Here is a 20,946-nt window from a genome sequence, read left to right on the forward strand (position 1 = left end):
GCTCACTAAAGCTTCACCAGGCCGATGCATATCCAAAGGAAGGGCACTGAGCAAACCATAGACACAGCTTGGAAACAGTGGCAGCGGGGCCTTTCTGTGGATTAGTTCCTTCATCAGGTTCTTGGCTTTTTTGTGCTGTTATTGTCTCTATTTTTTTTAAAAACTTTTAAAAAGTTCTTCTTATGTGCACTGGTGTTTTACCTGTATGTATGTCTGTGTAAGGGTGTTAGAGGCCCTGGAATTGGAGTTATAGACAGTTGTGAGCCACCACGTGGTTGCTAGGAATTGAACCCGGGACCTCTGGAAAAGCAGTCAGTGCTCTTAACCGCTGAGCCATCTCTCCAGCCCCAAGTTATTATTATTATTTTTTGTTGTTGTTGTTGTTGTTCTTTTTTTCGGAGCTGGGGACCGAACCCAGGGTCTTGCGCTTCCTAGGCAAGCGCTCTACCACTGAGCTAAATCCCCAACCCTGTTATTATTATTTTTAATTCCTATGAATGTTTGTGATTCCAAGTGAGTGTGTGCACCACATATATATAGGAGGCCAGAAGGAGGTCTAGGTCCCCTGGAACGTGGAGGTTAGGGAGTGGGTGTGGGATCTTAGACAGTTGTGAGTTGCCCCGTGTGGGTACTGAAAACCAAACCCGGGCCTGTGAAATATTAGTAAGTGCTCTTAATCACTGAGCGTCTCTGGGGTCTGCATTTTCTCCATTAGTCTGCTTTGAAGAACTCGCTGTGGTTTGGGAGGAGATGGAGGGGGAAGTGCAGATCGATGGGTGCGATGAGGTCCAGGGACAGAGCCTAGGGTGAAGGCTCAGAGAGCTCGCTTACTGGATGGAGCACCCAAGACCGGCTTTTTAGGAAAATGGCTGTGAAATAGGGTGGTTATGGAGAAGGTGAGGAAGGCTTAGTGGAGAAGCAAGACGGACCAAGGAGGGACCATAGTAGGCTGTGGTAGGTAGCTTAGACTTCATCTTAGAGCAGTCATTACTGTTCCATTTACTCAGATATTAGAACAAATTTTACATACACCATTGTATAATCCTCAATTGCACATATGCACACACACACACATCTTTTTTTTTGTTCAATACAAGGTCTTGTGTAATCCAGGCTAACCCCAAACCTGCTATGTAGCTGAACCCCTGGCTCTAACTCCCAAGTGCTAGGATTACAGGTGTGTTCCCCACATCTGTTTTTTCACCCCTGTGTGATAGGTGAGAAGCTCTAGGATTTAAGGTTATCAGTAAGTGGAAGAGTCTAGGTGATCCAGGTTTTTCCAGTTCTAGCTCCTGCATCCTTAGCAACCAGGCACAACCGTCCCTCAGAAGGGTGGAGGGCATCTTGAAAGGCCATGAGAACTAGGGGCTGGAGAGATGGCTCACTGCTCTTCCAGAGGTCCTGAGTTCAAATCCCAGCACCCACATGGTGGCTCACAATCCATCATGTAATGGATTCTGATGCCCTCACATACATAAAATAAATAATTAAAACTGACTCACTATTTAGAAAAACTGCCTGTGAATAAGAAAAGGGTTAGGCCGAAGACAAGAGCTGGGAATACAGAGATGAACACTATCTCTGATGGTCCACAGTAGAAAAAAATTAAATTTATTTTATTCATTTATTATACATAAGTACACTGTAGCTGGCTTCAGATGCACCAGAAGAGGGCATCAAATCCCATTACAGATGGTTGTGAGCCACCATGTGGTTGCTGGGATTTGAACTCAATACCTCTGGAAGAGCAGTTAGTGCTCTTAACCACTGAGCCGTCTCTCCAGCCTGAAAAATTTTTTAATTTTTTTTTTAAAGATAATAGTTTCTATCTCAGGGCCCTGATTGGCCTGGCGCTCACTGTGTAGACAGAGCCGGCCTCAGACTTGCAGAGATCTTCCTGCCTCTCCTGCTGAGTGTTAGGGTTCAGACTGTCATGCCTGTATCAAAAGCATTCGGTGGTGATTTCATGGGCAGGAATGAGACAAAGGAAAGTTTTAATTTAAATTCAGAGCACAAGTGTCTTCAATAAAAAAGACAGACAGACAGAAAGGGAGGGAGGGTCTGAGGGATGGCTTGGCAGGTAAAAGTATTCACTGTGGAGTCTGATGAGCTGAGTTTGATCCCTGGGATCTCTAGAAGGCCAGAGCCGGCCAGCGTGCACAAGGAGGAAAGTAAACATTTGAAGAGGATGAGGGAGGCTGAGCTGACAGGAAAACAAGGTCAGTTACACAAACCTTCCACAGTGGGGAGTCAGGTCAGCCCTGTGGGTAAATAGGGTTGGCCCTGAGCTCTGAGAAAGAATTGTGGGCTGAAGAAGTTTGGGAATCACTCACAGCTGTAGTCGAGCTGTGGTGAGAGTGAACGTCAAGGACAACTGGTACATGTTGATCTCTGCCGGGAGAGCAAGACAGGTGTGCCAGGCTGAGAGGACTCGGAGAAAATGGGTTCTGACGGCGGGTACTGCACAGAGGTCAGATAGAGCGGTCACTGAAAGATGCCCTTTGGACTTGGCACCAGGGAAGCCATTGGTGACTAATGAGAGCCAAATTGGCCAAGTGAGAGCACAGGCATGTGACTCAGCAGGTTCGTGAATGGTGGAGGCTCGAGGAAGGCAGGCCTAGCATTACGGCTCCAGAGGAATAGAGCGTTTAAAGGTAGAAACAGGAAAAGGCAAGACTCGGAGGGCAGAGAGGTAAGTTTAAAGATGTGCAGATTTCTGCTAGGTGAGAAGGCAAAATAACAAACCAGGAACGTTCTGTGTTGAATCGGTCAGAGCCAGTGGCCAAGGGTGTCCAAGGTCTTCGAACGGTGTGGAGGTGTGTGCGAGTGTGTAGAGCGAGTCATGAGTCATGGGACTCCACGCTGAGTACTGGGTAACAGTAGAGACCAGTCATTTTAGTGGGAACGACAGTGAGGCATGTCACTGTTACAGGGGAAATTCTTTCGGGATGCTCAAATATGGAGAGATGACTGAATAATGTGTCACAGTTGTTGTCAAAGGAGTCTGATAGAAACAGCCAGGTGTGGTGTCGCACACCTTTGACCCCAGCACTCAGGAGGCAGAGGCAGGTGGATCTCTACATTAGAGGCCACTCTGGTCTGCAGAGCCAGTTTGAGGACAGCCAGGGCTACACAGAGAAACCCTGTTTTGAAAAACTAGACAGAGAGAGAGAAAGAAGCAGACACAGAGAGAAAGAGAGAGCAGATGTGGGTCAGTGTTGACAACAGACACGTCTAAGTGGACACTGTGTACATGTTCATTGTTTCCTCTGTTTTCCAGAAGTTTGAAAGGGTTGGGGGGAAGATAGAGACTGGAGGTGCAGTCTGGGTGGCTCTGCTATGTGATAGATCTCTGTAATTTATAACTAAAACCTTATTGCATTTATTCTGTGGTGGGGTGGGGAGAGAATTGTGTCTTAGAGTTGCTGGGCTGCACAGCTGTTCATGTCAGTGTTCAGGACATGTCATGTCAATGGAGGGACTGTTGCAAAAGTGACAATTACATGCATTCTCTTCTCTAGTCTCTTTTCTGCTTTCAACAAACTTGTTTGGCTTTTTGGCTTTTATATAAAATTTATTTTATTTTATATAGAGGTGTGTGTGTGTGTGTGTGTGTGTGTGTGTGTGTGTGTGTGTGCGTGCGTACACCATATGTATATAGTGCCCACGAAGTCAGAACAGGGTGTTAGATTCCCTGGAATTGGAGTTACAGCTGGTCATGAGCCAGGGTGTGGGTGCCAAATCTTTGACAAGAACCCCAAGCATTCTTAATTCCTGACCTCCCTCTCTTTCCTGTTTGTCCATTTTTTTTTTTTTTTGAATCAGGATCTTACATAGCCCAAGATGGCCCTGAACTTAATATATATCTGAGAATGGCTTGGAACTCCTGATGTTCTTGCCTCCCAGTTCTGGCATTCTGGGATAGTCCCACCATGCTCAGCTCTTCCTAACATCTTCAGTCCCAGCAGTCCACAAGCCTCCCTTCTCTTCTGTTCCCATGGGAACTGAGTCCCAGGTGGAGCTGTGGGAACTGCTCTTCAGACCTACCCTGCTTATCCTACCCTACCTATCCTGAGTCCCCTTCACTGTAGACAGCATCCTGCCTCACCCCTACAGGCCTCTCTTGAAAACTAGGGGCAGCTCTCTTTTCTTTGAGCAAAACCATTCTTATGTGGCAGACTGATGGGCCCTGTGTGATGTTGCCTCTTTACTACTAGATGCTAATAGGGCTCCTCTCATTTTTACAATAAAAACAAACAATCCTACCCCACACTTTCAGACGTCACTGAATGTGGTAATGATATCTCCAATGTGATCACAGTTACCTTTGGTTGAGAGCTATTGTACTGAAGCAGCCACTTCAGGGGGTGCCTTTGTTACTTCCTTCATTTTGCAGTGCTGGGGCTTGAACCCCTGACCCAAGTGTGCCTTTAACCAGCAGGGAAAAGGTGTGAAAGCATCAACGTTTTGTCAAGCCCCACCAGAGCCTGTGGAACTCAGTACCGTATTCTCCCCAGACAGAAAATGCTCACTGGACAGTTACAGATGTTATGTTGCAGTGCCTATGTTCTGAGTTGTGTGCCCTCTGAGTGGCGTGCCGAACTCACACTAATCTGCCAGGGCAGAGCCATCCCTTGTTCAGTATTTCTGTGTGCGTGTCTGCCACCTTCTCGTTAGTAACTTCGCAGTGTCTTGTCCCCAGGGTAATCCTTCCTAATGCTGTTAAGTAAGATGCCTATGTCCTTCACCGCATGTGATTTGCATATACATTTAGCACCTCACAGAATCCTAAGAAGGGTAAGTACAAGACATTTGAGAGTGAGACTAGATTCCCGTGACTTATCATTAGAGTGTATTGTCATTGTCCTGTTTCCTTATTCGTAAGTTAAACTTGCTGATAAGCGTGTGTGAGAGAACCTTGTGTGTCTAACAGCACAGTGCAGTGTGGTTTCAGGCTTACACTGAGAGTCTTGAACTCTCTCCCCTATCGCTAATGAAGGATGACTGTCTATGAAGGGTGGGACAGAGGCCGTGGTTCCTGACTCCCCTGGTGACACTGCCTCTGCCTTTGCAGGGTTAAACCACTGTTAAGGAATCGAACTCAGTCTTCTGAACTTCCCTCCGAGGCAAAGCTCCTCTCTGCCAGGCTGGACCCTCTTTCTGGAGGTAAATGGATTGTCTGTCGTCAGCCTCAGTCTCTCACTCCTTCTCATGCTCACTGCTGGCTGTGACTTCCTGCTTCGTGTTGTTAATGGGCAAGACTTGTAGTTGTCGGTGTTATCTAATTAACGTTGTGTCCAACTACTAAGATTCTCTCAGTACGATCAGTTTTACAGGCTCCGGTTTAAGCAGAAAACCGCTGTCTCTGGAATTAGTCACAGAAGGGTCAAATGTATTATCATCTTAGTCTCCTCTGCGTGTGCTGGGGATCGAGCCCAGAGCCTTGTTCTTGCCATCACTGCTCCGAGCCCCAGGCCCTCCCCGTGGGTTTCCCACTGAACTGGGACCCATGGCTGTCTTTCCTTAACGGCTCTCATTTCTTTTGTCCCAGAGATGCTCCATAGAGTAGCAGTGGGAGCTTTATGGTTACAGATCATCACCTAACTTACTGTTCTTTGGAGATTTTCCTTTTGTGGGAGGGAGCATGGTTATATGTATTCTAGGCTTGTCTTGAACTTGCTTTGTAGCCAGAATGACTTTGACCTTGTGACCCTCCTGCCTGCACTCAGTGCTGGAACCCTGGGCTTTATGCACACTGAGCAATCATTCTACCAACTGAGCTACATCCTTAGCTCCCAGCCCTCCCAGTTCTGTGGGATCACAAGATATGTGCCCCAAGTATGAGGCTTGGAAACACAACATCCTGATTGGTTTGGTTTGACCTTAGAGTGGCTCTGAGTGCTTTCTAGTCCCTTCTGATTGCTCACCAAGGGCTTTATGGGCAGAGTGAGGTCCACATGGCAGCTGACTGTCTCAGATGCATCTCTTCTTCACCCAGAAATTAAGACATTGACCCGGGGCTGGAGAGATGGCTCAGTGGTTAGAGCACCGATTGCTCTCCCAGAGGTCCTGAGTTCAATTCCCAGTAACCACATGGTGACTCACAACCATCTGTAATGAGATCTGATGCCCTCTTCTGGTGTGTCTGAAGATACCAACAGCCACAGTGTACCCACGAATATAAAATAAATACATCTTTAAAAAAAAAAAGACATTGACCTGGGTGACTTCAAATGATCGTTCTGTTCTGCACATGCTAACAAGTAGTTTATAGCTAGGAACACATGAGGTAAGAGGATCTCTATTGGAAGGCCAGGCATGATGGCGCATGCCTTTAAGATAACCTTTAATTGTAAAAGATTTCATTTTCAAGTGTATATGGGTGTTTTGCCTGTGTGGGTATGCATTTTATGCATGCAGTGTTCTCAGAGGTCAGTGATGGCATCAGGTCCCCTGGTCTTGAGTTACAGATGGTATGAGCCACCATAGGATGCTCTGAATCAAACCCAGGTCCTCTAGAGGAGAAGCCAGTGCTTTTACCCACCATCACTCCAGCCCTCATACATGCCTGTGATCCCACACAGAGACAGGAGGCTCTCCATGAGCTTCAGGCCTGCACAAGCCAGCCTAGATCCTTTCTGAGTGGAGGATGCACTCCTGGTCCTCCTGCCTCCACCTTGCGCATGTGTGTTTCCGTGCCCAAGTTTATTCGGTGCTGAGGACTGAGCCTAGGGCCCCATGGATGCTCAGCAGGCCGCTGCCAATTGCACTCCATCCCCAGGCCTTAGATTTCTCAGAGTCCTTTATAGTTTCTTGTGTTGGTCCTCAGCCAGCCATTATCCTTCTCCTTCTCACCAAGTGTATGCAAATCTTCATATGCTCCAGACATTGACCTCTGGTAAGGAGATATACACCGTATGTATCCCACCCTCATAGAAGTCAGACACCAGTGACTGGGCAATGGAGGTAGAACATAGTATAGTATAATAAATGCCACAGCAGAGGTAAGGGCAAATCCATAAATATATATTAGCCTTTTTAAAGATATGATTTACTGATAGGTGGTAGTGGCACACACCTTCAATCCCAGCACTCTGGAGGTAGAAGCAGGGGGGTCTGAGTTCAAGTCCAGCCTGATCTATAGAGTGAGTTCAGGATAGCCAGGGTTGTTTCTAAAAATGAAAAAAAGAAAGAATATATAATTTATTTCTTCTAAGTTCACCCGCTTGAGAAGCACAGTTTATGCTCACACCCTGTCACTGACTCAGGGTGAGAACGTTCAGTCACTCTAGAGAGGGCTGCCTTTTGTTCTCTGTCTTCAATTCATCCTTCCCTCAGGCAGCATTGATTAGCATTAGTGGTCGGCTTTGTGTCTGCAGACTCCCCTGCTCTTGCTCTCTGATTGTCCCCAACATCACGGGGTTTTCAAGGCTGCGCCACACAGCTGTGTTAGGACTCCATCACTCTCGTTGTCTGTAATGTCCATAAATGTACCTGTCACATTCGTTTGTTCAGACTTTTGGACTGTTTCTGTTTCAAGGCTGTTAGGAGAAATGCCACTGCTAAGATTGGTGTTCAAGTCTTTATGTGGACATAGGTCTAAGTTCTCTTGGGTACATACCTGTGAGTAGAGTTGTTGTATGATATATGTAAACTCAATGTTTTTTAAAGTTTATTTATTTAATGTATGTGAGTACACTGTCTCTGTCTTCAGACACACCAGAAGAGGGCATCAGATCCCATTACAGATGGTTGTGAGACACCGTGTGGTTGCTGGGAATTGAACTCAGGACCTCTGGAAGAGCAGTCAGTATTCTTTTTTTTTTTTTTTTTTTTCCCGGAGCTGGGGACCGAACCCAGGGCCTTGCGATTGCTAGGCAAGCGCTCTACCACTGAGCTAAATCCCCAACCCCAGCAGTCAGTATTCTTTTTTTTTTTTTTTTTCTTTTTTTTTTTTTCTTTTTTTTTTTTTTTTTCGGAGCTGGGGACCGAACCCAGGGCCTTGTGCTTGCTAGGCAAGCGCTCTACCACTAAGCTAAATCCCCAACCCAGCAGTCAGTATTCTTAACCGCTGAGCCATCTCTCCAGCCCTCAGTGTTTAATTTTTTAAAAACTGACAGCTGTTTTTTCATTCCCTGTTTTATATCCCTCCCACTAGTAGTAGTGTACTGATTTTTTTAAAAGTACTTATGCTTGACCTTTTTTTTTAATATTTTATTTGTTTATTATATATTATGAGCACACTGTAGCTGCCTTCAGACATACCAGAAGAGGGCATCAGATCTCATTTCAGATGGTTGTGAGCCACCATGTGGTTGCTGGGATTTGAACTCAGGACCTCGGGAAGAACAGTCAGTGCTCTTAACTACTGAGCCATCTCTCCAGCCCTGATTTTTTTTTTTTTAAGTTCTTATTTCACACACTTCATTCCCCAAATGATTCTAACTTTCACTGGAGTGGTACATGTATATTTCTTTTTTTTAAGTAAATAAACAATAAAACAGGGTTCCTCTGTATAGCCCAGGCCGGTCTGAAATTTGTATACCCAAGCCCAGATTGACCTTGGATTCTTAACCTTTCTGCCTTGGCATTCTGTGTACTAGGATTAAAAGTACACTCAAAAGGCAGCCTGGCGTGGTGGTGCTGAAAGTCTTCATTCCCAACTCTCAAGAGGCAGATACAGGTGAATCTAAGTTTGAGGCCAGCCTGGTCTAAGAAGTGAGTTTTAGGACAGCCAGGGCTACACAACAGTAGCAGCAAAAGCTCTGAGAAGGCTGAGACAGGAGGACCAGTGGTAGACTGCTTGCCTGGCATACATGAGGCCCTGGGTTCAATTCCCAGCATTACTTAAAGCATACACACACACACACACACACACACACACACACACACACACACACAATGTATGTCTTCAATCAGCAAATGTAAGAGAATGAGATTGGATCCTTCTTTATATCACACAAAAATAAATTTAAAGTGGTCCAGAAAACTAATTTATAAGCTAGAATTATAAAACTCTTAGAAGAAAGCATAAAGACCGACCTTTGTGGGGCTGGAGCAGTGGCTCAGTAGTTAAGAACATTGGCTTCTTCTCTTCCAGAGGTCCTGGTTCCATTGCCAGTACCCACACAGTGACTCCACAGCTATCTGTAACTCTAGTCCGAGGAGATCTGATGCCATCCTCTGGCCTCTGAGGGCACCATGCACACATATGGTACACAGACATGCTTTGCAGGCAGAACACTTATACATAAAATAACCTTTAAAGATGTAAAACTTCTGTGATAAGGAATGAGGCACTAGCTTCCTAAGTGTAAGGCCAGGAGTGCAGGCAGCAAAGGGAGGGAGGCACTGGACTTCTGCAGAGCGTAAAAGCTGTGCTGTCAAGAGGGTGGGGTGGGGCTGGGGGGGAGGGCTCTGAAGAGGACACAAGGGCAGTTCCCAGCGCTCAGCTTATGCAGTGCTAAACTCATGGTCTCTGCACCTGCACATGTGTGCACTTACCTGCACTCACACACATATGTAACTTAAAAAAAGAAAAGGTACAAAAAGGAAGTCACTTTCCGGCCTGCTATGGTAGTACACACCCAACGGTTAGGAGTTCAAGGACAGCTTTAGCTAGACATCAGGTTTGAGGCCAGCCTGGGTTACACAACACTTTTTCCTTAAAAATAAATAAATTTAAAAGAAAAAAAAGAGAGAAAGAAGGAAGGAAAATGAACTGGAGCTGAGCTTTGCTCCAACCCTAGTACTGCCAACAGGAAGATGTCTGAGGGAATGTTTGCCTGTTGTCCAGGACAGAGCACAGTGAGAATTTCCACAGACTAATGAGACAGTCCAAGAGACAAAAGACACAAAAGACAGCCTTTCCTGTAGAACAGTGGTCTAAAAGCCCTGTAGGCACTGGGGAAGGTGCTCAATACCACCAACCTTCAGAGAAAGGTAGATCACAACCACAGGGAGCCACCACTTTAGAACCGTGGCTGTTTGTAAGTCAGATATGATAAGGACTAGAGAGCTCCATCGGGTCACCTCGGACCTGCCTGAGGGTTAGCATGAGGAGAGCAGCTCGCAAGAGTGGACAGGTTGAAGCAGCCCTATAAAAATTCTAGGCAATTCTGATGTGCGAGCTGTACTCAAGTGTTTAGGCAGAAAGAAGACCAAACAGAAGGTGCCCATGGGAGGAAGGAGGCACATTGCAGGGAGAGGAGCTGTACTCTGTCACCCTGAGCAGTGACATACCAGGCCGCTGCTCTTTGTGGAGCTGCTTGACTGCTGGTCTGTCATCCAGGTGAAGCGTATCCTTACTAAGGACTCGGCATGCGTCATGCCAGTGCTCTTTAAGGTTAGAGACTGAAGTAGGCAGGTAAGAGCCATCTGCACTTTTGGAGGTAGGGAGGTCCTATGCACTAGAACTCCTATATGAAAAAAATAGGAAGGCATTTAATTAAAAAAAGTTCTTTTTGAGTCTGGGTCTCTCTATGTTGCCCAAGCTAGCCTTGAAATCACACAGATCCACCTTCTGTTGCCCCCTGAGTGCTGGGATTGAAGGCATGCATACCACACACAGCCTAGCTAAATGACATTTTATGACTTATGTATAAAGTGGACACAGTGGCCTGTCTGGGGCTGAAATCTCAGCATCCAAGAGACTGAGTCACTCAAGCCTCAGAACTATAACACCCTGAGTAACATAGCAAGGTGTGGGTTCAAAACAGAGAACAATCTTTTCAAAAGTGTGCATATATAACAGTTTGACGTTGTTTTTAGGTATTTGTTATATTTGGTCAAAGTATTTGGTGTGCTTTGGAAGGAAAAAACAAAATATGTGTTCTCTCAGAGAGTCAAAAAATGTTGAGGGGCTGGAGAGATGGCTCAGTGGTTAAGAGCACTGACTACTCTTCGAGAGGTCCTGAGTTCAAATCCCAGCAACCACATGGTGGCTCACAACCATCTGTAATGGGATCTGATGCCCTCTTCTGGTGTCTGAAGACAGCTACAGTGTACTTAAATACGAGAGAGAGAAAGAGAGAGAGAGAGAGAGAGAGAGAGAGAGAGAGAGAGAGAGAGAGAAAGAAAGAAAGAAATGTTGTTGAAAGAGGTAGCTTGGGCAGGAAGAACTTTAAAGAAACTGTCCTTTTCCTTTTGTTCCCTCTCAGGGATTTCATTTTGGAAGACATGGATCTTGCTGCTAATGAGATCAGCATCTATGACAAACTTTCAGAGACTGTTGATTTGGTGAGACAGACAGGCCATCAGTGTGGAATGTCCGAGAAGGCGATTGAAAAGTTTATCAGACAGCTACTCGAAAAGAATGAACCTCAAAGGGGACCACCCCAGTACCCTCTCCTTATAGCCATGTATAAGGTAACATGTCACTCGGAGAGCCCATCTCAGACGCCTCAGCGTCCCTCCCAGTTACTGCGGACTCAGTGCTGAGCAGGGTTGTTCTAGTATGAACAGGCCTTTGTTCTTGCTGTCCTGTCCTACTAGGAAATGTGACTGTGCTGTTGATTGGCATCAGGTGAAAGCTGTGTGTTTGTGCAGTGGACGTAGCACCTGGCAGTGGGATGGAGGCTTGGGGAGCCTTGCGGGCCTCATAGCTCTTGAGCTTCAATGCCTTCAGAGGTGCAAGTGAATGGCTGGTTTATGGTCTGGATTAGCTCTAGGTACACTGAAGTAGCAAAGAGGTGTGGTTTTCTCCTCAGTGATACGGGACTTTCTATGTTGGGGCAACTCTTAATGTCACTCTTGTCTTTCCTTCTAGGTCCTCCTAACTCTGGGATTAATCTTGTTCACTGCCTACTTTGTAATTCAGCCTTTTAGCTCATTAGCACCCGAGCCAGTGCTTTCTGGAGCTCACACCTGGCGCTCACTCATTCATCACATTCGGCTGGTGTCCTTGCCCATTACCAAGAAGTACATGCCAGAGAATAAGGGCGTTCCTCTGCAAGGAAGAGAGGAAGACAAACCCTTCCCAGGTAGAAGGCTGTGCTTACTTAGGAGTACGCTGTTCTTTTTGTTTGATTTGTTTGTTTGAGATAGGATCTTGTGTCGATGAGCCTGTCCTAGAACTTGGTCTGTGTCTCAGGCTGGCCTCAGACCCACCAACACTGGAATTGTAGGCATGAGCCATTATGCCCAACCTGAGATCCAGGGTTTTTGACAGTATTTGATGGAAAAGGGTTATTCGATCTAGTAAGAGACACCTTCCTAGTATTGTGTGACTTAGCGCAACCCTTGCTGTGACTACGGAATGAGCTGTACTGTCCATATTTTACAGACAAGGAAACTGGCACTCAGAGAAGTTAGGCTTGCCAGAGAAGCATGTCTGGAGGGGTCAAGTTCAAGTTCTTTAACGTTAGGACACCATGATAGGGATGGGTGTCCACAGAAGAGCCTTCTCCCCTGGCTTCTCTGCCTGTGTTAGACAACTCTAACCAGGTCCTCGCACCACTGTTATCTGATTGGGCTGGTGTTGGTCACTTTGTCGCCTTGCTCCTTCTCGCTACCACAGTAAGTGAGTGACCCTGGTGTAGTGCTCTGGAGCGTGGCAGTTTTGCCAGCCCAGCAGGTTGCAGAGGCCCTGCAGCAGTGCAGCAGCAGAGATACTGGGCCTTACAGGCTGCAAGGAGGCTGGGTGAAAACAGCAAGGAATGGGATCACCCCAGACCTACTGTCTGATAAAGAGTAGAGGGGTACTACTCAGGGGAAGAGTCCTGTCTCCTCTCCCTCCTCTTTCTCCTCTTCCACTCTGGAAATTAAACACAGCACTGTGTGAACAGTCGTGCTAGAACCTTCTGCTGAGCTTACTCCCAAACCCTGTTAAGTTTTGAGAAAAATGTGCTAATTAGTGTCGTGTGCATTGTGTGTGTATATGCCAATCATGTGTGTGAGTGTGAGAGTGCTGCATGTCTGTGCGCTGCAGTGTGTGTGTGTGTGTACACATGTGTGCCACAGCACTCACAATGGTGCAGACAGAGAGCACCTTTCAGGAGTTGGTTGTCACTATTGACTACACTTTTTTTGTTTGGTTTTTGTGTTGTCGTTGCTGCTGCTGCTGCTTTGGTCATATAAATTTCACTTGGCCACATTCTTTTATAACTTTGCTCTGAAACCTTTAGAATCCAGGATAACTTTTTTAGAAAATGTTTCCAGAAAAAAACTTGACTGGTTTAAGCTAACTTTCATAAAATCATAATGTCATTCCTTAAAGCCTGACATTATCAATCATAAAAATCCCCTTGGATTGGTCCCCTTTGAAAGCTATCTTTGTACATTTGAGGAAGTTCTGAAGAGAAAACCAGAGGAAGAGAACATTGTGTGATCAGAGCTCAGCCATGAGGCTTTGTCTATGGGGATTTATTTTAAACTGCCTGGAAATGCCATGTTTATTCATTGCCATACACTTGAATACCAATTTCCAGTACCACAGTTAATTCCACTTGAAAATTCATACCCAATTTATGCAACTTGACATTTTCCCTCACAGATTTCTGACATATAAGCATTTGAGTTTTGCTGAAATCATTTACATCAAAGATATTGTGGCTACCAGGCAAAAGGGGTGCACACCTTTAATCCCAGCACTCAGGAGGCAGAGGCAGGAGGATCTCTGAGTTTGGGGCCAACCTGGTCTACAGAGTGAGTTTCAGGACAGCCAGGGCTACACAGAGAAACCCTCTCAAAAAACTGAAAAAACAAAAAACAGAAAACAAACTTAAAGATACGTGTATCTGTTTGTACAAGATGGCGCCGGCATCATTCATTCCATCCTGGATAAGGAGGAGCTCATGAGGCCCGCTCACCCCAGGAGCCATGGCACACACTTGCTGAGCAGCAGGGAGCAGTTCCCTCTGTGAGGTTGCTACTCGTGTTGGTGCTCCAGGAAATAGCACCTCACCACACTTACACAGAGACCTGAGGTGAGCTCAGTGGACGGTTTTCAGTCAGTACACACCTTTACAGTGCACAGGCCTGGGCTGGCCCTCGTGTGGAGAAGCTGGATCTGTGCTCACAAGGAGAGCTTTCTGCATTCTGCACTTCAAAAGGAGGCGGCCACGGATCCAGTGTCATTGAGGAGTTTGGGGAAATAGCAGACCCTTCATTGCTTTGGGACTAAGGAATAAATAAGGCTTAGAGTTACAGCCACTGCCCAGCTATGAAATACTTGGATTTCAGAAACAGACATAATAAGAGGCTTCTCCCTCAGCTGCTGGAGATTGGGCTCCAGGCCTGGTTGGTGCTAGGCAGCTCTCACTTCCTGTGACAAGCGCCTTGAAATGGCACTGTGCTGTAGACCTCGTGTTCTTTTCTCAGTCCTCACAGACTCACGTGAGGAGAGTGCTGCGGTAGAGGCTGACTGGCTTGCCTAACGCTGGAATTGTCTGCCTGTGAGAACTCTGACTGACCTGAGAGGTGGCTCCAAGAAATTCCTCTGGGTCATGCTTGGTTTTGTTTTCTAAGATAACTAGTTAGAGGACGGTGTCTGCAGTTAGGGAGCCCTGACTTAGGGAAAGATGGACAGCTGCTGAGAGCCGGCCTGGGTGGCCTCTGCCTTGCTGCTGCAAACTGGAGGGGGTGGGTGGGAACCACAGGCAGCAGGAGACAGGAAGCAGTGTTTTATAGAGCTGGAGGAAGCCTGGCTGCCAAGTAGGAGCTTGCTCACTCTATGGCAACCCCGGCCACTATTACAGACAGACAGCACCTTTATAGGTAGAGGGGCCAGCTGAGTCCACCCTCATCTATGCCACTAGGATACTGTGGGAGGATTCTCCACACTCCATGGCTGGCCATTCCCCCTCAGTGACCTCAGGGCTGTGTGGAAAGCAAAAACAGCTCCCCTTGACACCTGAGCAGCCTGTGCTACGTGGTCCTCACAGTCTCACCCCTCATCTTCCTTGCATGGCTGCCCGCTCTGCTCCTGCACGGACTTCTTAGGGCTGCCTTGGGAGCAACTAGATCTGTCTCATTGATAATCAAGATTTTGTTCTTAAGAAAAGTACTCTTGGGCTAGCACAGTGGTTCACAGGGTAAAGATGCTTGCCTTGTGAGCCTTCAGCCTGAGTTTGATCCCCAGAACCCACATAAAGGTGGAAGGAGATAAACTTGTTCTCTAGTCTCCACGTGCACTCATAAACAATAATAAAAATAATTTAAAATATTTTTATACATGACCTTAGCCAAAAGACTGAGAAGCAATTAAAGCATTTTCCATTTTGGCTTGTTTTTTTGGTTGATTGATTGATTGACTGACTGACTGATTTTGAGACAGGAGCTGTCACTGTATGTTTAGTGACCTCTTGAACTGAGATTTACTTGCCCGTGCCTCCCAAGTGCTGGGATTAAAAGCAAGCACCACCATACCTAACTAAAACAATTTTTAAAAAGTAAAAATACTCATTGGGACTGGGGAGAAAGAAGGCTCATTCAGTTGGTGAAGTGCTTGCCTCGTGAGCACAAGGCCCTGTGTTTGATACCTGGGACTTACCTGCGAGCACGATGGCGCACACTGTGGTCCCAGTGCTGGAAAGCCAGGCTGTTGGCTGCTTGGTTACTGTTTCTGAGGGTGACATTATTGAGGCTGAGGTCAGGGTTGTCTCTGTCCTCCACACCCATGTTCAGGCACACCTGCACACACAGGAACACTCATGCACATGAAAAAGCCCTCCTTTTTAGTTGTAGAGTTGAATCCAGGGCTTGAGCCATAGTCCTAACTCTGTGTGTGTGTGTGTGTGTGTGTGTGTGTGTGTGTGTGTGTGTGTGTGTGGTCCCAGGATGACCTTCATGATAGTTTTACTTTAGCCTCCTCCTAAGTGCTAGGATTATTGCACATGTACCACCACACTTGGCCTAAAATTTTATTCCCTAAGTATATACATATAAATATATAAATATATATATAAATATATATATATATATGATCCTTCTTAGGTCATATGTATATTAAAAACTATATGCATAATACTGTTAGTTAGACACACTGTTAATTTCTTTTTTTTTTTTTAAGATTTATTTATTTATTATATATAAGTACACTGTAGCTGTCTTCAGATACACCAGAAGAGGGCATCAGATCCCATGACAGATGGTTGTGAGCCATCATGTGGTTGCTGGGAATTGAACTCAGGACCTCTGGAAGAGTAGTTGGGTGCTCTTATCCGCTGAGCCATCTCTCCAGCCCATACTGTTAATTTCTAATGCTGCCAAAACAAAGTGTGCAGTCTGGATGGCTCCAAACAAATTATCCTGTGGGAACTGTGGAGCTGGGGTTCTGAAGTGAAACGTTTGCCTACGGCAGCCCTTGGCATGGTGGTCTGCAGCCGCTTTGACTGTCCTTGCTTGCTTGTGTCTGTCTCCATCCTCACGTGCTGTCTTCCGCTGCGAGTTTGGGTGTTCTCTCCTGTTGTGAGGGCAGCATTCAGATGGGATTTAGGGCTGTCCTGCATCAGTAGGGTCCCATGGTAACAGTATCTACAAGGATGCTGTTTCCAAATCCAGAAAGGACAAGAGTGGGGATGTGGAGGGATGCTGTTCAACCCATTGTATACCTTTGAAGGACTCACTATTACGATATGAGGGGTATGCACATATGTGATGGTTTGCATATGCTTGGCCCAGAGAGTGGCACTGTTAGGAGGTCTAGCCTTGTTGGAGTGGGCGTGTCACTGTGGGTGTGGGCTTTAATACCCTCATCCTAGCTGCCTGGAAGTGAGTCTCCTCAGAGCAGCCTTCAGATGAAGACATAAAACTCTCAGCGCCTCCTGCTCCATGCCTTCCTGGATGCTACCACGCTCCCACCTTGATGGTATGCCCCAAATAAATGTTTTTATAAGAGTTGCCTTGGCCCTGGTGTCTGTTCACAGCCCTAAAAGCCTAACTAAGACAGAAGTGGATACCAGGACTTGGGCATTGCTGTGGTAGACCTGACCATGCTTTTGTTTGGAGGATTGTGGATTTGGGGACTTTGGATTTGGAAAGCCACAGGATGCTTTAAGTGGGGCTTAATGAACCATCCTAGTAGGAGTATGGAAGGCTTTGTTGCTGTGAGTGATTTGAACTGTGCAGACCTGGCCCAAGAGGTTTCAGTGGAGAAGAATTTCAGTATGTGGTGTAGAGACTGTTTTTGTGGTATTTTGGTAAAGAATGTGACTGCTTTTTGCCCTTGTCTGAAATCTACCTGAAGCTAAGGCGAAGAGACTCAGATTAATTACATTGACAAAGGAAGTCTCAGAGATGCCCGTCATAGACTTCGTTGTCTGGTTTAGTCTCATGGAAGAGCTTTTTCAAACAAGTGTAGCAAGCTGAAAAAGGAAAAATATAAAATATATGGTTTGAGTATTAAAGGGGCTCCAGGAAGTAAAATGGAGCTGGATCCTGTGTTCTAGGATATTAAATTGAATTAAGGGACTAGTGATCTTGGGCTTGATCCCACCCAGCAAAGTTTAGAGGCCCAGGCTTGGCAGAACAAGCTTTTAATCCCAGGAGGCAAAGGCAAGCAGATCTCTGAGTTCAAGGCCGGCAGGTTCTACAGGAAGAAAAGCTGATGCTGGTCAGCTGGAGCTAAGAAACTAGTGAAGATCAAGAAGAGCCAGCATCACTGAGGTGAAATCTTCTGGGAGGTGTTTCCTGAGAACACAAAGAAGCTGTGTTCCAGAGATCGCCAAGGTTGTACCTCTTGCTATAGCTGTACTTTGTAATATGTAAGAGTCACCAAGGTGGGGGTTGGGGATTTAGCTCAGAGGTAGAGCACTTGCCTAGCAAGCGCAAGGTCCTGGGTTCGGTCCCCAGCTCCGAAAAAAAGAAAAAAAAAAAAAAGAGTCACCAAGGTGGTCCTGGTTTTCAAGGCATGAAGGGGTCATGAACTGCAGCTGAGGCTGGGCACTGTGAGAGGCTAGAGAAAGCCATTGGTGAAGGTGAAGCCTCAGTTGCAGTTGATGGCCCAGGACTGAAGGGGTCAGGCAAAGGAGTAGAGCCTTGGCACCATGAAGAGAGCCTGTGAGAGGCTCTTGGTGAAACCTGGTTGCAGCAGAAGACCCCAGCATATTGGAGATGCCATTACCATGGGATGATCACCAAGAACAGAAGCAGCAATGGAGTGGACCAACCCGAGCTTAGAGCGCTGCAGAGGGCAGAGCAGGAGAAGAGATGCCAGCCCTCTGGAGAAGCCCAGAAGATCACGCGTGGATCCCAGACACTGAGACAGAAGCTGTAACATTGGAGACTCCAAGATGTTGGAGATGCCAGAGCTGTGGGCTATCTGCTGAGGAAAGCTGCTAACAGGGAGGGGAACCAGCCCAGGAGGAAGACGTTTGTTGCAGTCAGCAAAGATGAGAAAGAGTTAGAGATCTGAAGACCGCTTGCCATCAGACATGGGGATGCAGAGTCTGGAGTTTGCCCAGCTGGTCCCTGACTTGCTTTATGGGTTACAGTTCAGTGATTGCATGGATCTCAGAAGAGACCTTGAACTTTGGACTTTTAACATTGTCGAGACTGCTATAGACTGTGGGGGCTTTGGAAGTTGGACTAAGTGTATTTTGTATTATGCTATGGGTAGGCATGGACCCCATAGACTCATGTATGGACAAACCTATGGGGGCCAGGGAGTGGAATGTGATGGTTTATATATGCTCGGCCCATGGAGTGACACTATTAGGAGGTGTGGCCTTGTTAGAGTAGGTGTGTCACTGGGTGTGGGCTTTCAACCCTCATCCTAGCTGCCTGGAAGCCAGTCTCCAAGCAGCCTTCAGCTGACTACTGCACATGTGGAGATTAGAGAACAGCTTTGTGGAGCCAGTTCTCTCCTACCTTGGCCTTCAGGGGTCAATCTTAATTGATGAAGCTTGTGCTAGAACTACTTGTAACTCTAAGCCATCTCCCAGTCTAGTAAGACATTGGTTTTAAAATAAACAAACAAACAAGGCCGGTCATTTAACCAAAGCACTTGAGAGGCAGATCTCTGAGATCAAGGCTAGCCTGGTCTATATAACAAATTCTAGACTGCCTGTCGCTAAAATAACTTTGTCTCTAAAGGTGGGAGGGAGGCTTGTGTTGCAAACCTTTTAATGTCAGAACTCAGGAGATAGAGACAGGAGTCTCTGAGTCCAAGGCCAGCTTGATCTATATGACAAGTTCCAGGACAGCCAGGCCTACCTAGAGGGATCCTATCTCGAAAGGAAAGGAAAGGGAAGGGAAGGGAAGGGAAGGGAAGGGAAGGGAAGGGAAGGGAAGGGAAGGGAAGGGAAGGAAAGACAAAAGACAAGTGCTAGAGAGATGGCTCAGTGATTAAGAGCACTTGTTGCTCCTCCAGAGGACCCAGATTCAGTTCCCAACACCCATGACAACCTCTGTAAAGGTCCTTTTCTGGCTTCTTCAGATACCAGGCATACTATAGTACACAGACATGCAGGCCGCACAGACATACAAGTAAAATAATAGTAATATAATAAAAACCATGCCTTATGTCCTGTCTTTTTCTGTAAATTTTTATCACTTGTATCTGTAAATAATCTGGAATTTACATCTGTGTCTATTGAAAGATTAGAGATCAGATTACTTTCTCAAAAATAGAGATCCCAGCTCCTTTTTTTTTTTTTTTAAGATATGTTTATTTTTGTGTGCAGTGTGTTTTACCTGCACGTCCCCTGGACACATGAGCATCTATAAGAACCAGCTCCCCACACACCCGGTTAGTGTGTTGCGTCTGTCACTGAAGGAAGCACATCCAGGCTCTGCAGTAGTTGTCTAATCAGTAATCAATACATAACTCTATCTTATGTGTGCTCCTGTTCAGAGACCCTCTGTTCAATACATACTGTTGGTTTACCAATACCAACCTCAGTCGGCAACATTTTTATTCATGCCCGAATAAAAGTTAGAGCCATATCTTCTCTGCGAGGTACTGTTCAGTTTCCTGTACCTAGGAAATTAGACACTGCTGGGTCACATGCCAGGAGAGTTTAAAGGAAAAGCAGTAAACGTTAGTTTCTAGACTAATTTTGAGTTCAAAGCAAAATCAAGAGGGGAAAGTACAGCAAGTTCTCACACGGCCTCTGTACCACGCATTTGCCACCTCCCTAGGGTCGCACCATGTGACCCGTGAGACAAGCAGAGCATCTCCAGGACCTTCTCCATGGGGCCTCAGTGCTCAGGAAGCAGGGCCGGCCTCTTCACACTGCATTGCATTTACACGGGTGTCTTCTGTCAGGATCCCAGCATGGGTGCTTGGTGCTCAGTCCTTGATAGAAATACTTCAGTCCCCCATTGGTGAATTTCTGCTCGTCATTATGTTGGGTCCACTTCTGCCTCAGCCTCCTAAGAAGCTGGGATTGCAGCTATGTGCCACTATGACAGGAAGCTGATGGCTTTTACATTCTGAGATATTACCTCTTGTGTTGTTCCCCCGTGTCCAGCCCCTTTTAGCACTGACATGGATTGCTTAAACTTAGGGAGCGACATCCCAGGGTTTCCTCTTGGTCCCCAGTTTCTTTGTTTCTGACAGTGCTTACTTGCCAAGGCCTCCACACCTGGACTACATCACCTCATAGTAAAACTTGAACCCGTCACAGACCTAGAGGTATAGCTCCACGGTGGGCTGCCAGCCTAGCACGCTCAATGTCTTAGGTGGTTCCACCCCCAACACCCCCAACCCAAACAAACCCCAAGGTAAAGGTTCAGAGCTGTGGCTGCTAGCTCACCCCACATCCGTCCTGATTAGAAGATTCCCCTTTGTCCTGGCACTCACCTCTACCTCATGGGAAGATTTTCATCATTAACTGATCTCACAAACTGATGTGACAACAGACGTCTGCAGTGTGGGGCTCAGTGTGAGGAAATCTGCAGCTCTCCCATGCCGGTGCTCCCTGGACAGGACGGTGTCAGCCATGCAGACACCAGAGAAGGAAGGCCATGCAGTTCAAGCAGTCTTCCTTTAACTTCTTTGTCACA

At 46.5% G+C, this 20,946-nt stretch overlaps 1 protein-coding gene across 29 annotated transcripts in view; it reads left to right on the forward strand.

The window, feature by feature from the left end:
- C20h6orf89 (similar to human chromosome 6 open reading frame 89) overlaps nucleotides 1–20,946 on the forward strand; it is a 44,295-nt gene that overhangs the window by 2,830 nt on the left and 20,519 nt on the right. For 9 of the 29 annotated variants that reach the window (XM_087597070.1, XM_087597074.1, XM_087597071.1 and 6 more), the window contains exons 2-3: nucleotides 11,160–11,367; nucleotides 11,768–11,981. In XM_087597070.1, the coding sequence (XP_087453196.1) occupies nucleotides 11,160–11,367; nucleotides 11,768–11,981 (422 nt within the window). Of the gene's footprint in view, nucleotides 1–2,241; nucleotides 2,412–2,581; nucleotides 2,693–4,702; nucleotides 4,798–5,074; nucleotides 5,167–11,159; nucleotides 11,368–11,767; nucleotides 11,982–20,946 lie in introns of those variants that run through there. The other 20 variants (XM_087597078.1, XM_087597077.1, XM_087597079.1 and 17 more) reach the window with 6 other exon arrangements.

This window comes from Rattus norvegicus, chromosome 20 (genome assembly GCF_021556685.1).
Source record: "Rattus norvegicus strain SHRSP/BbbUtx chromosome 20, alternate assembly SHRSP_T2T, whole genome shotgun sequence".
Classification (NCBI taxonomy): Eukaryota; Metazoa; Chordata; class Mammalia; order Rodentia; family Muridae; genus Rattus; species Rattus norvegicus.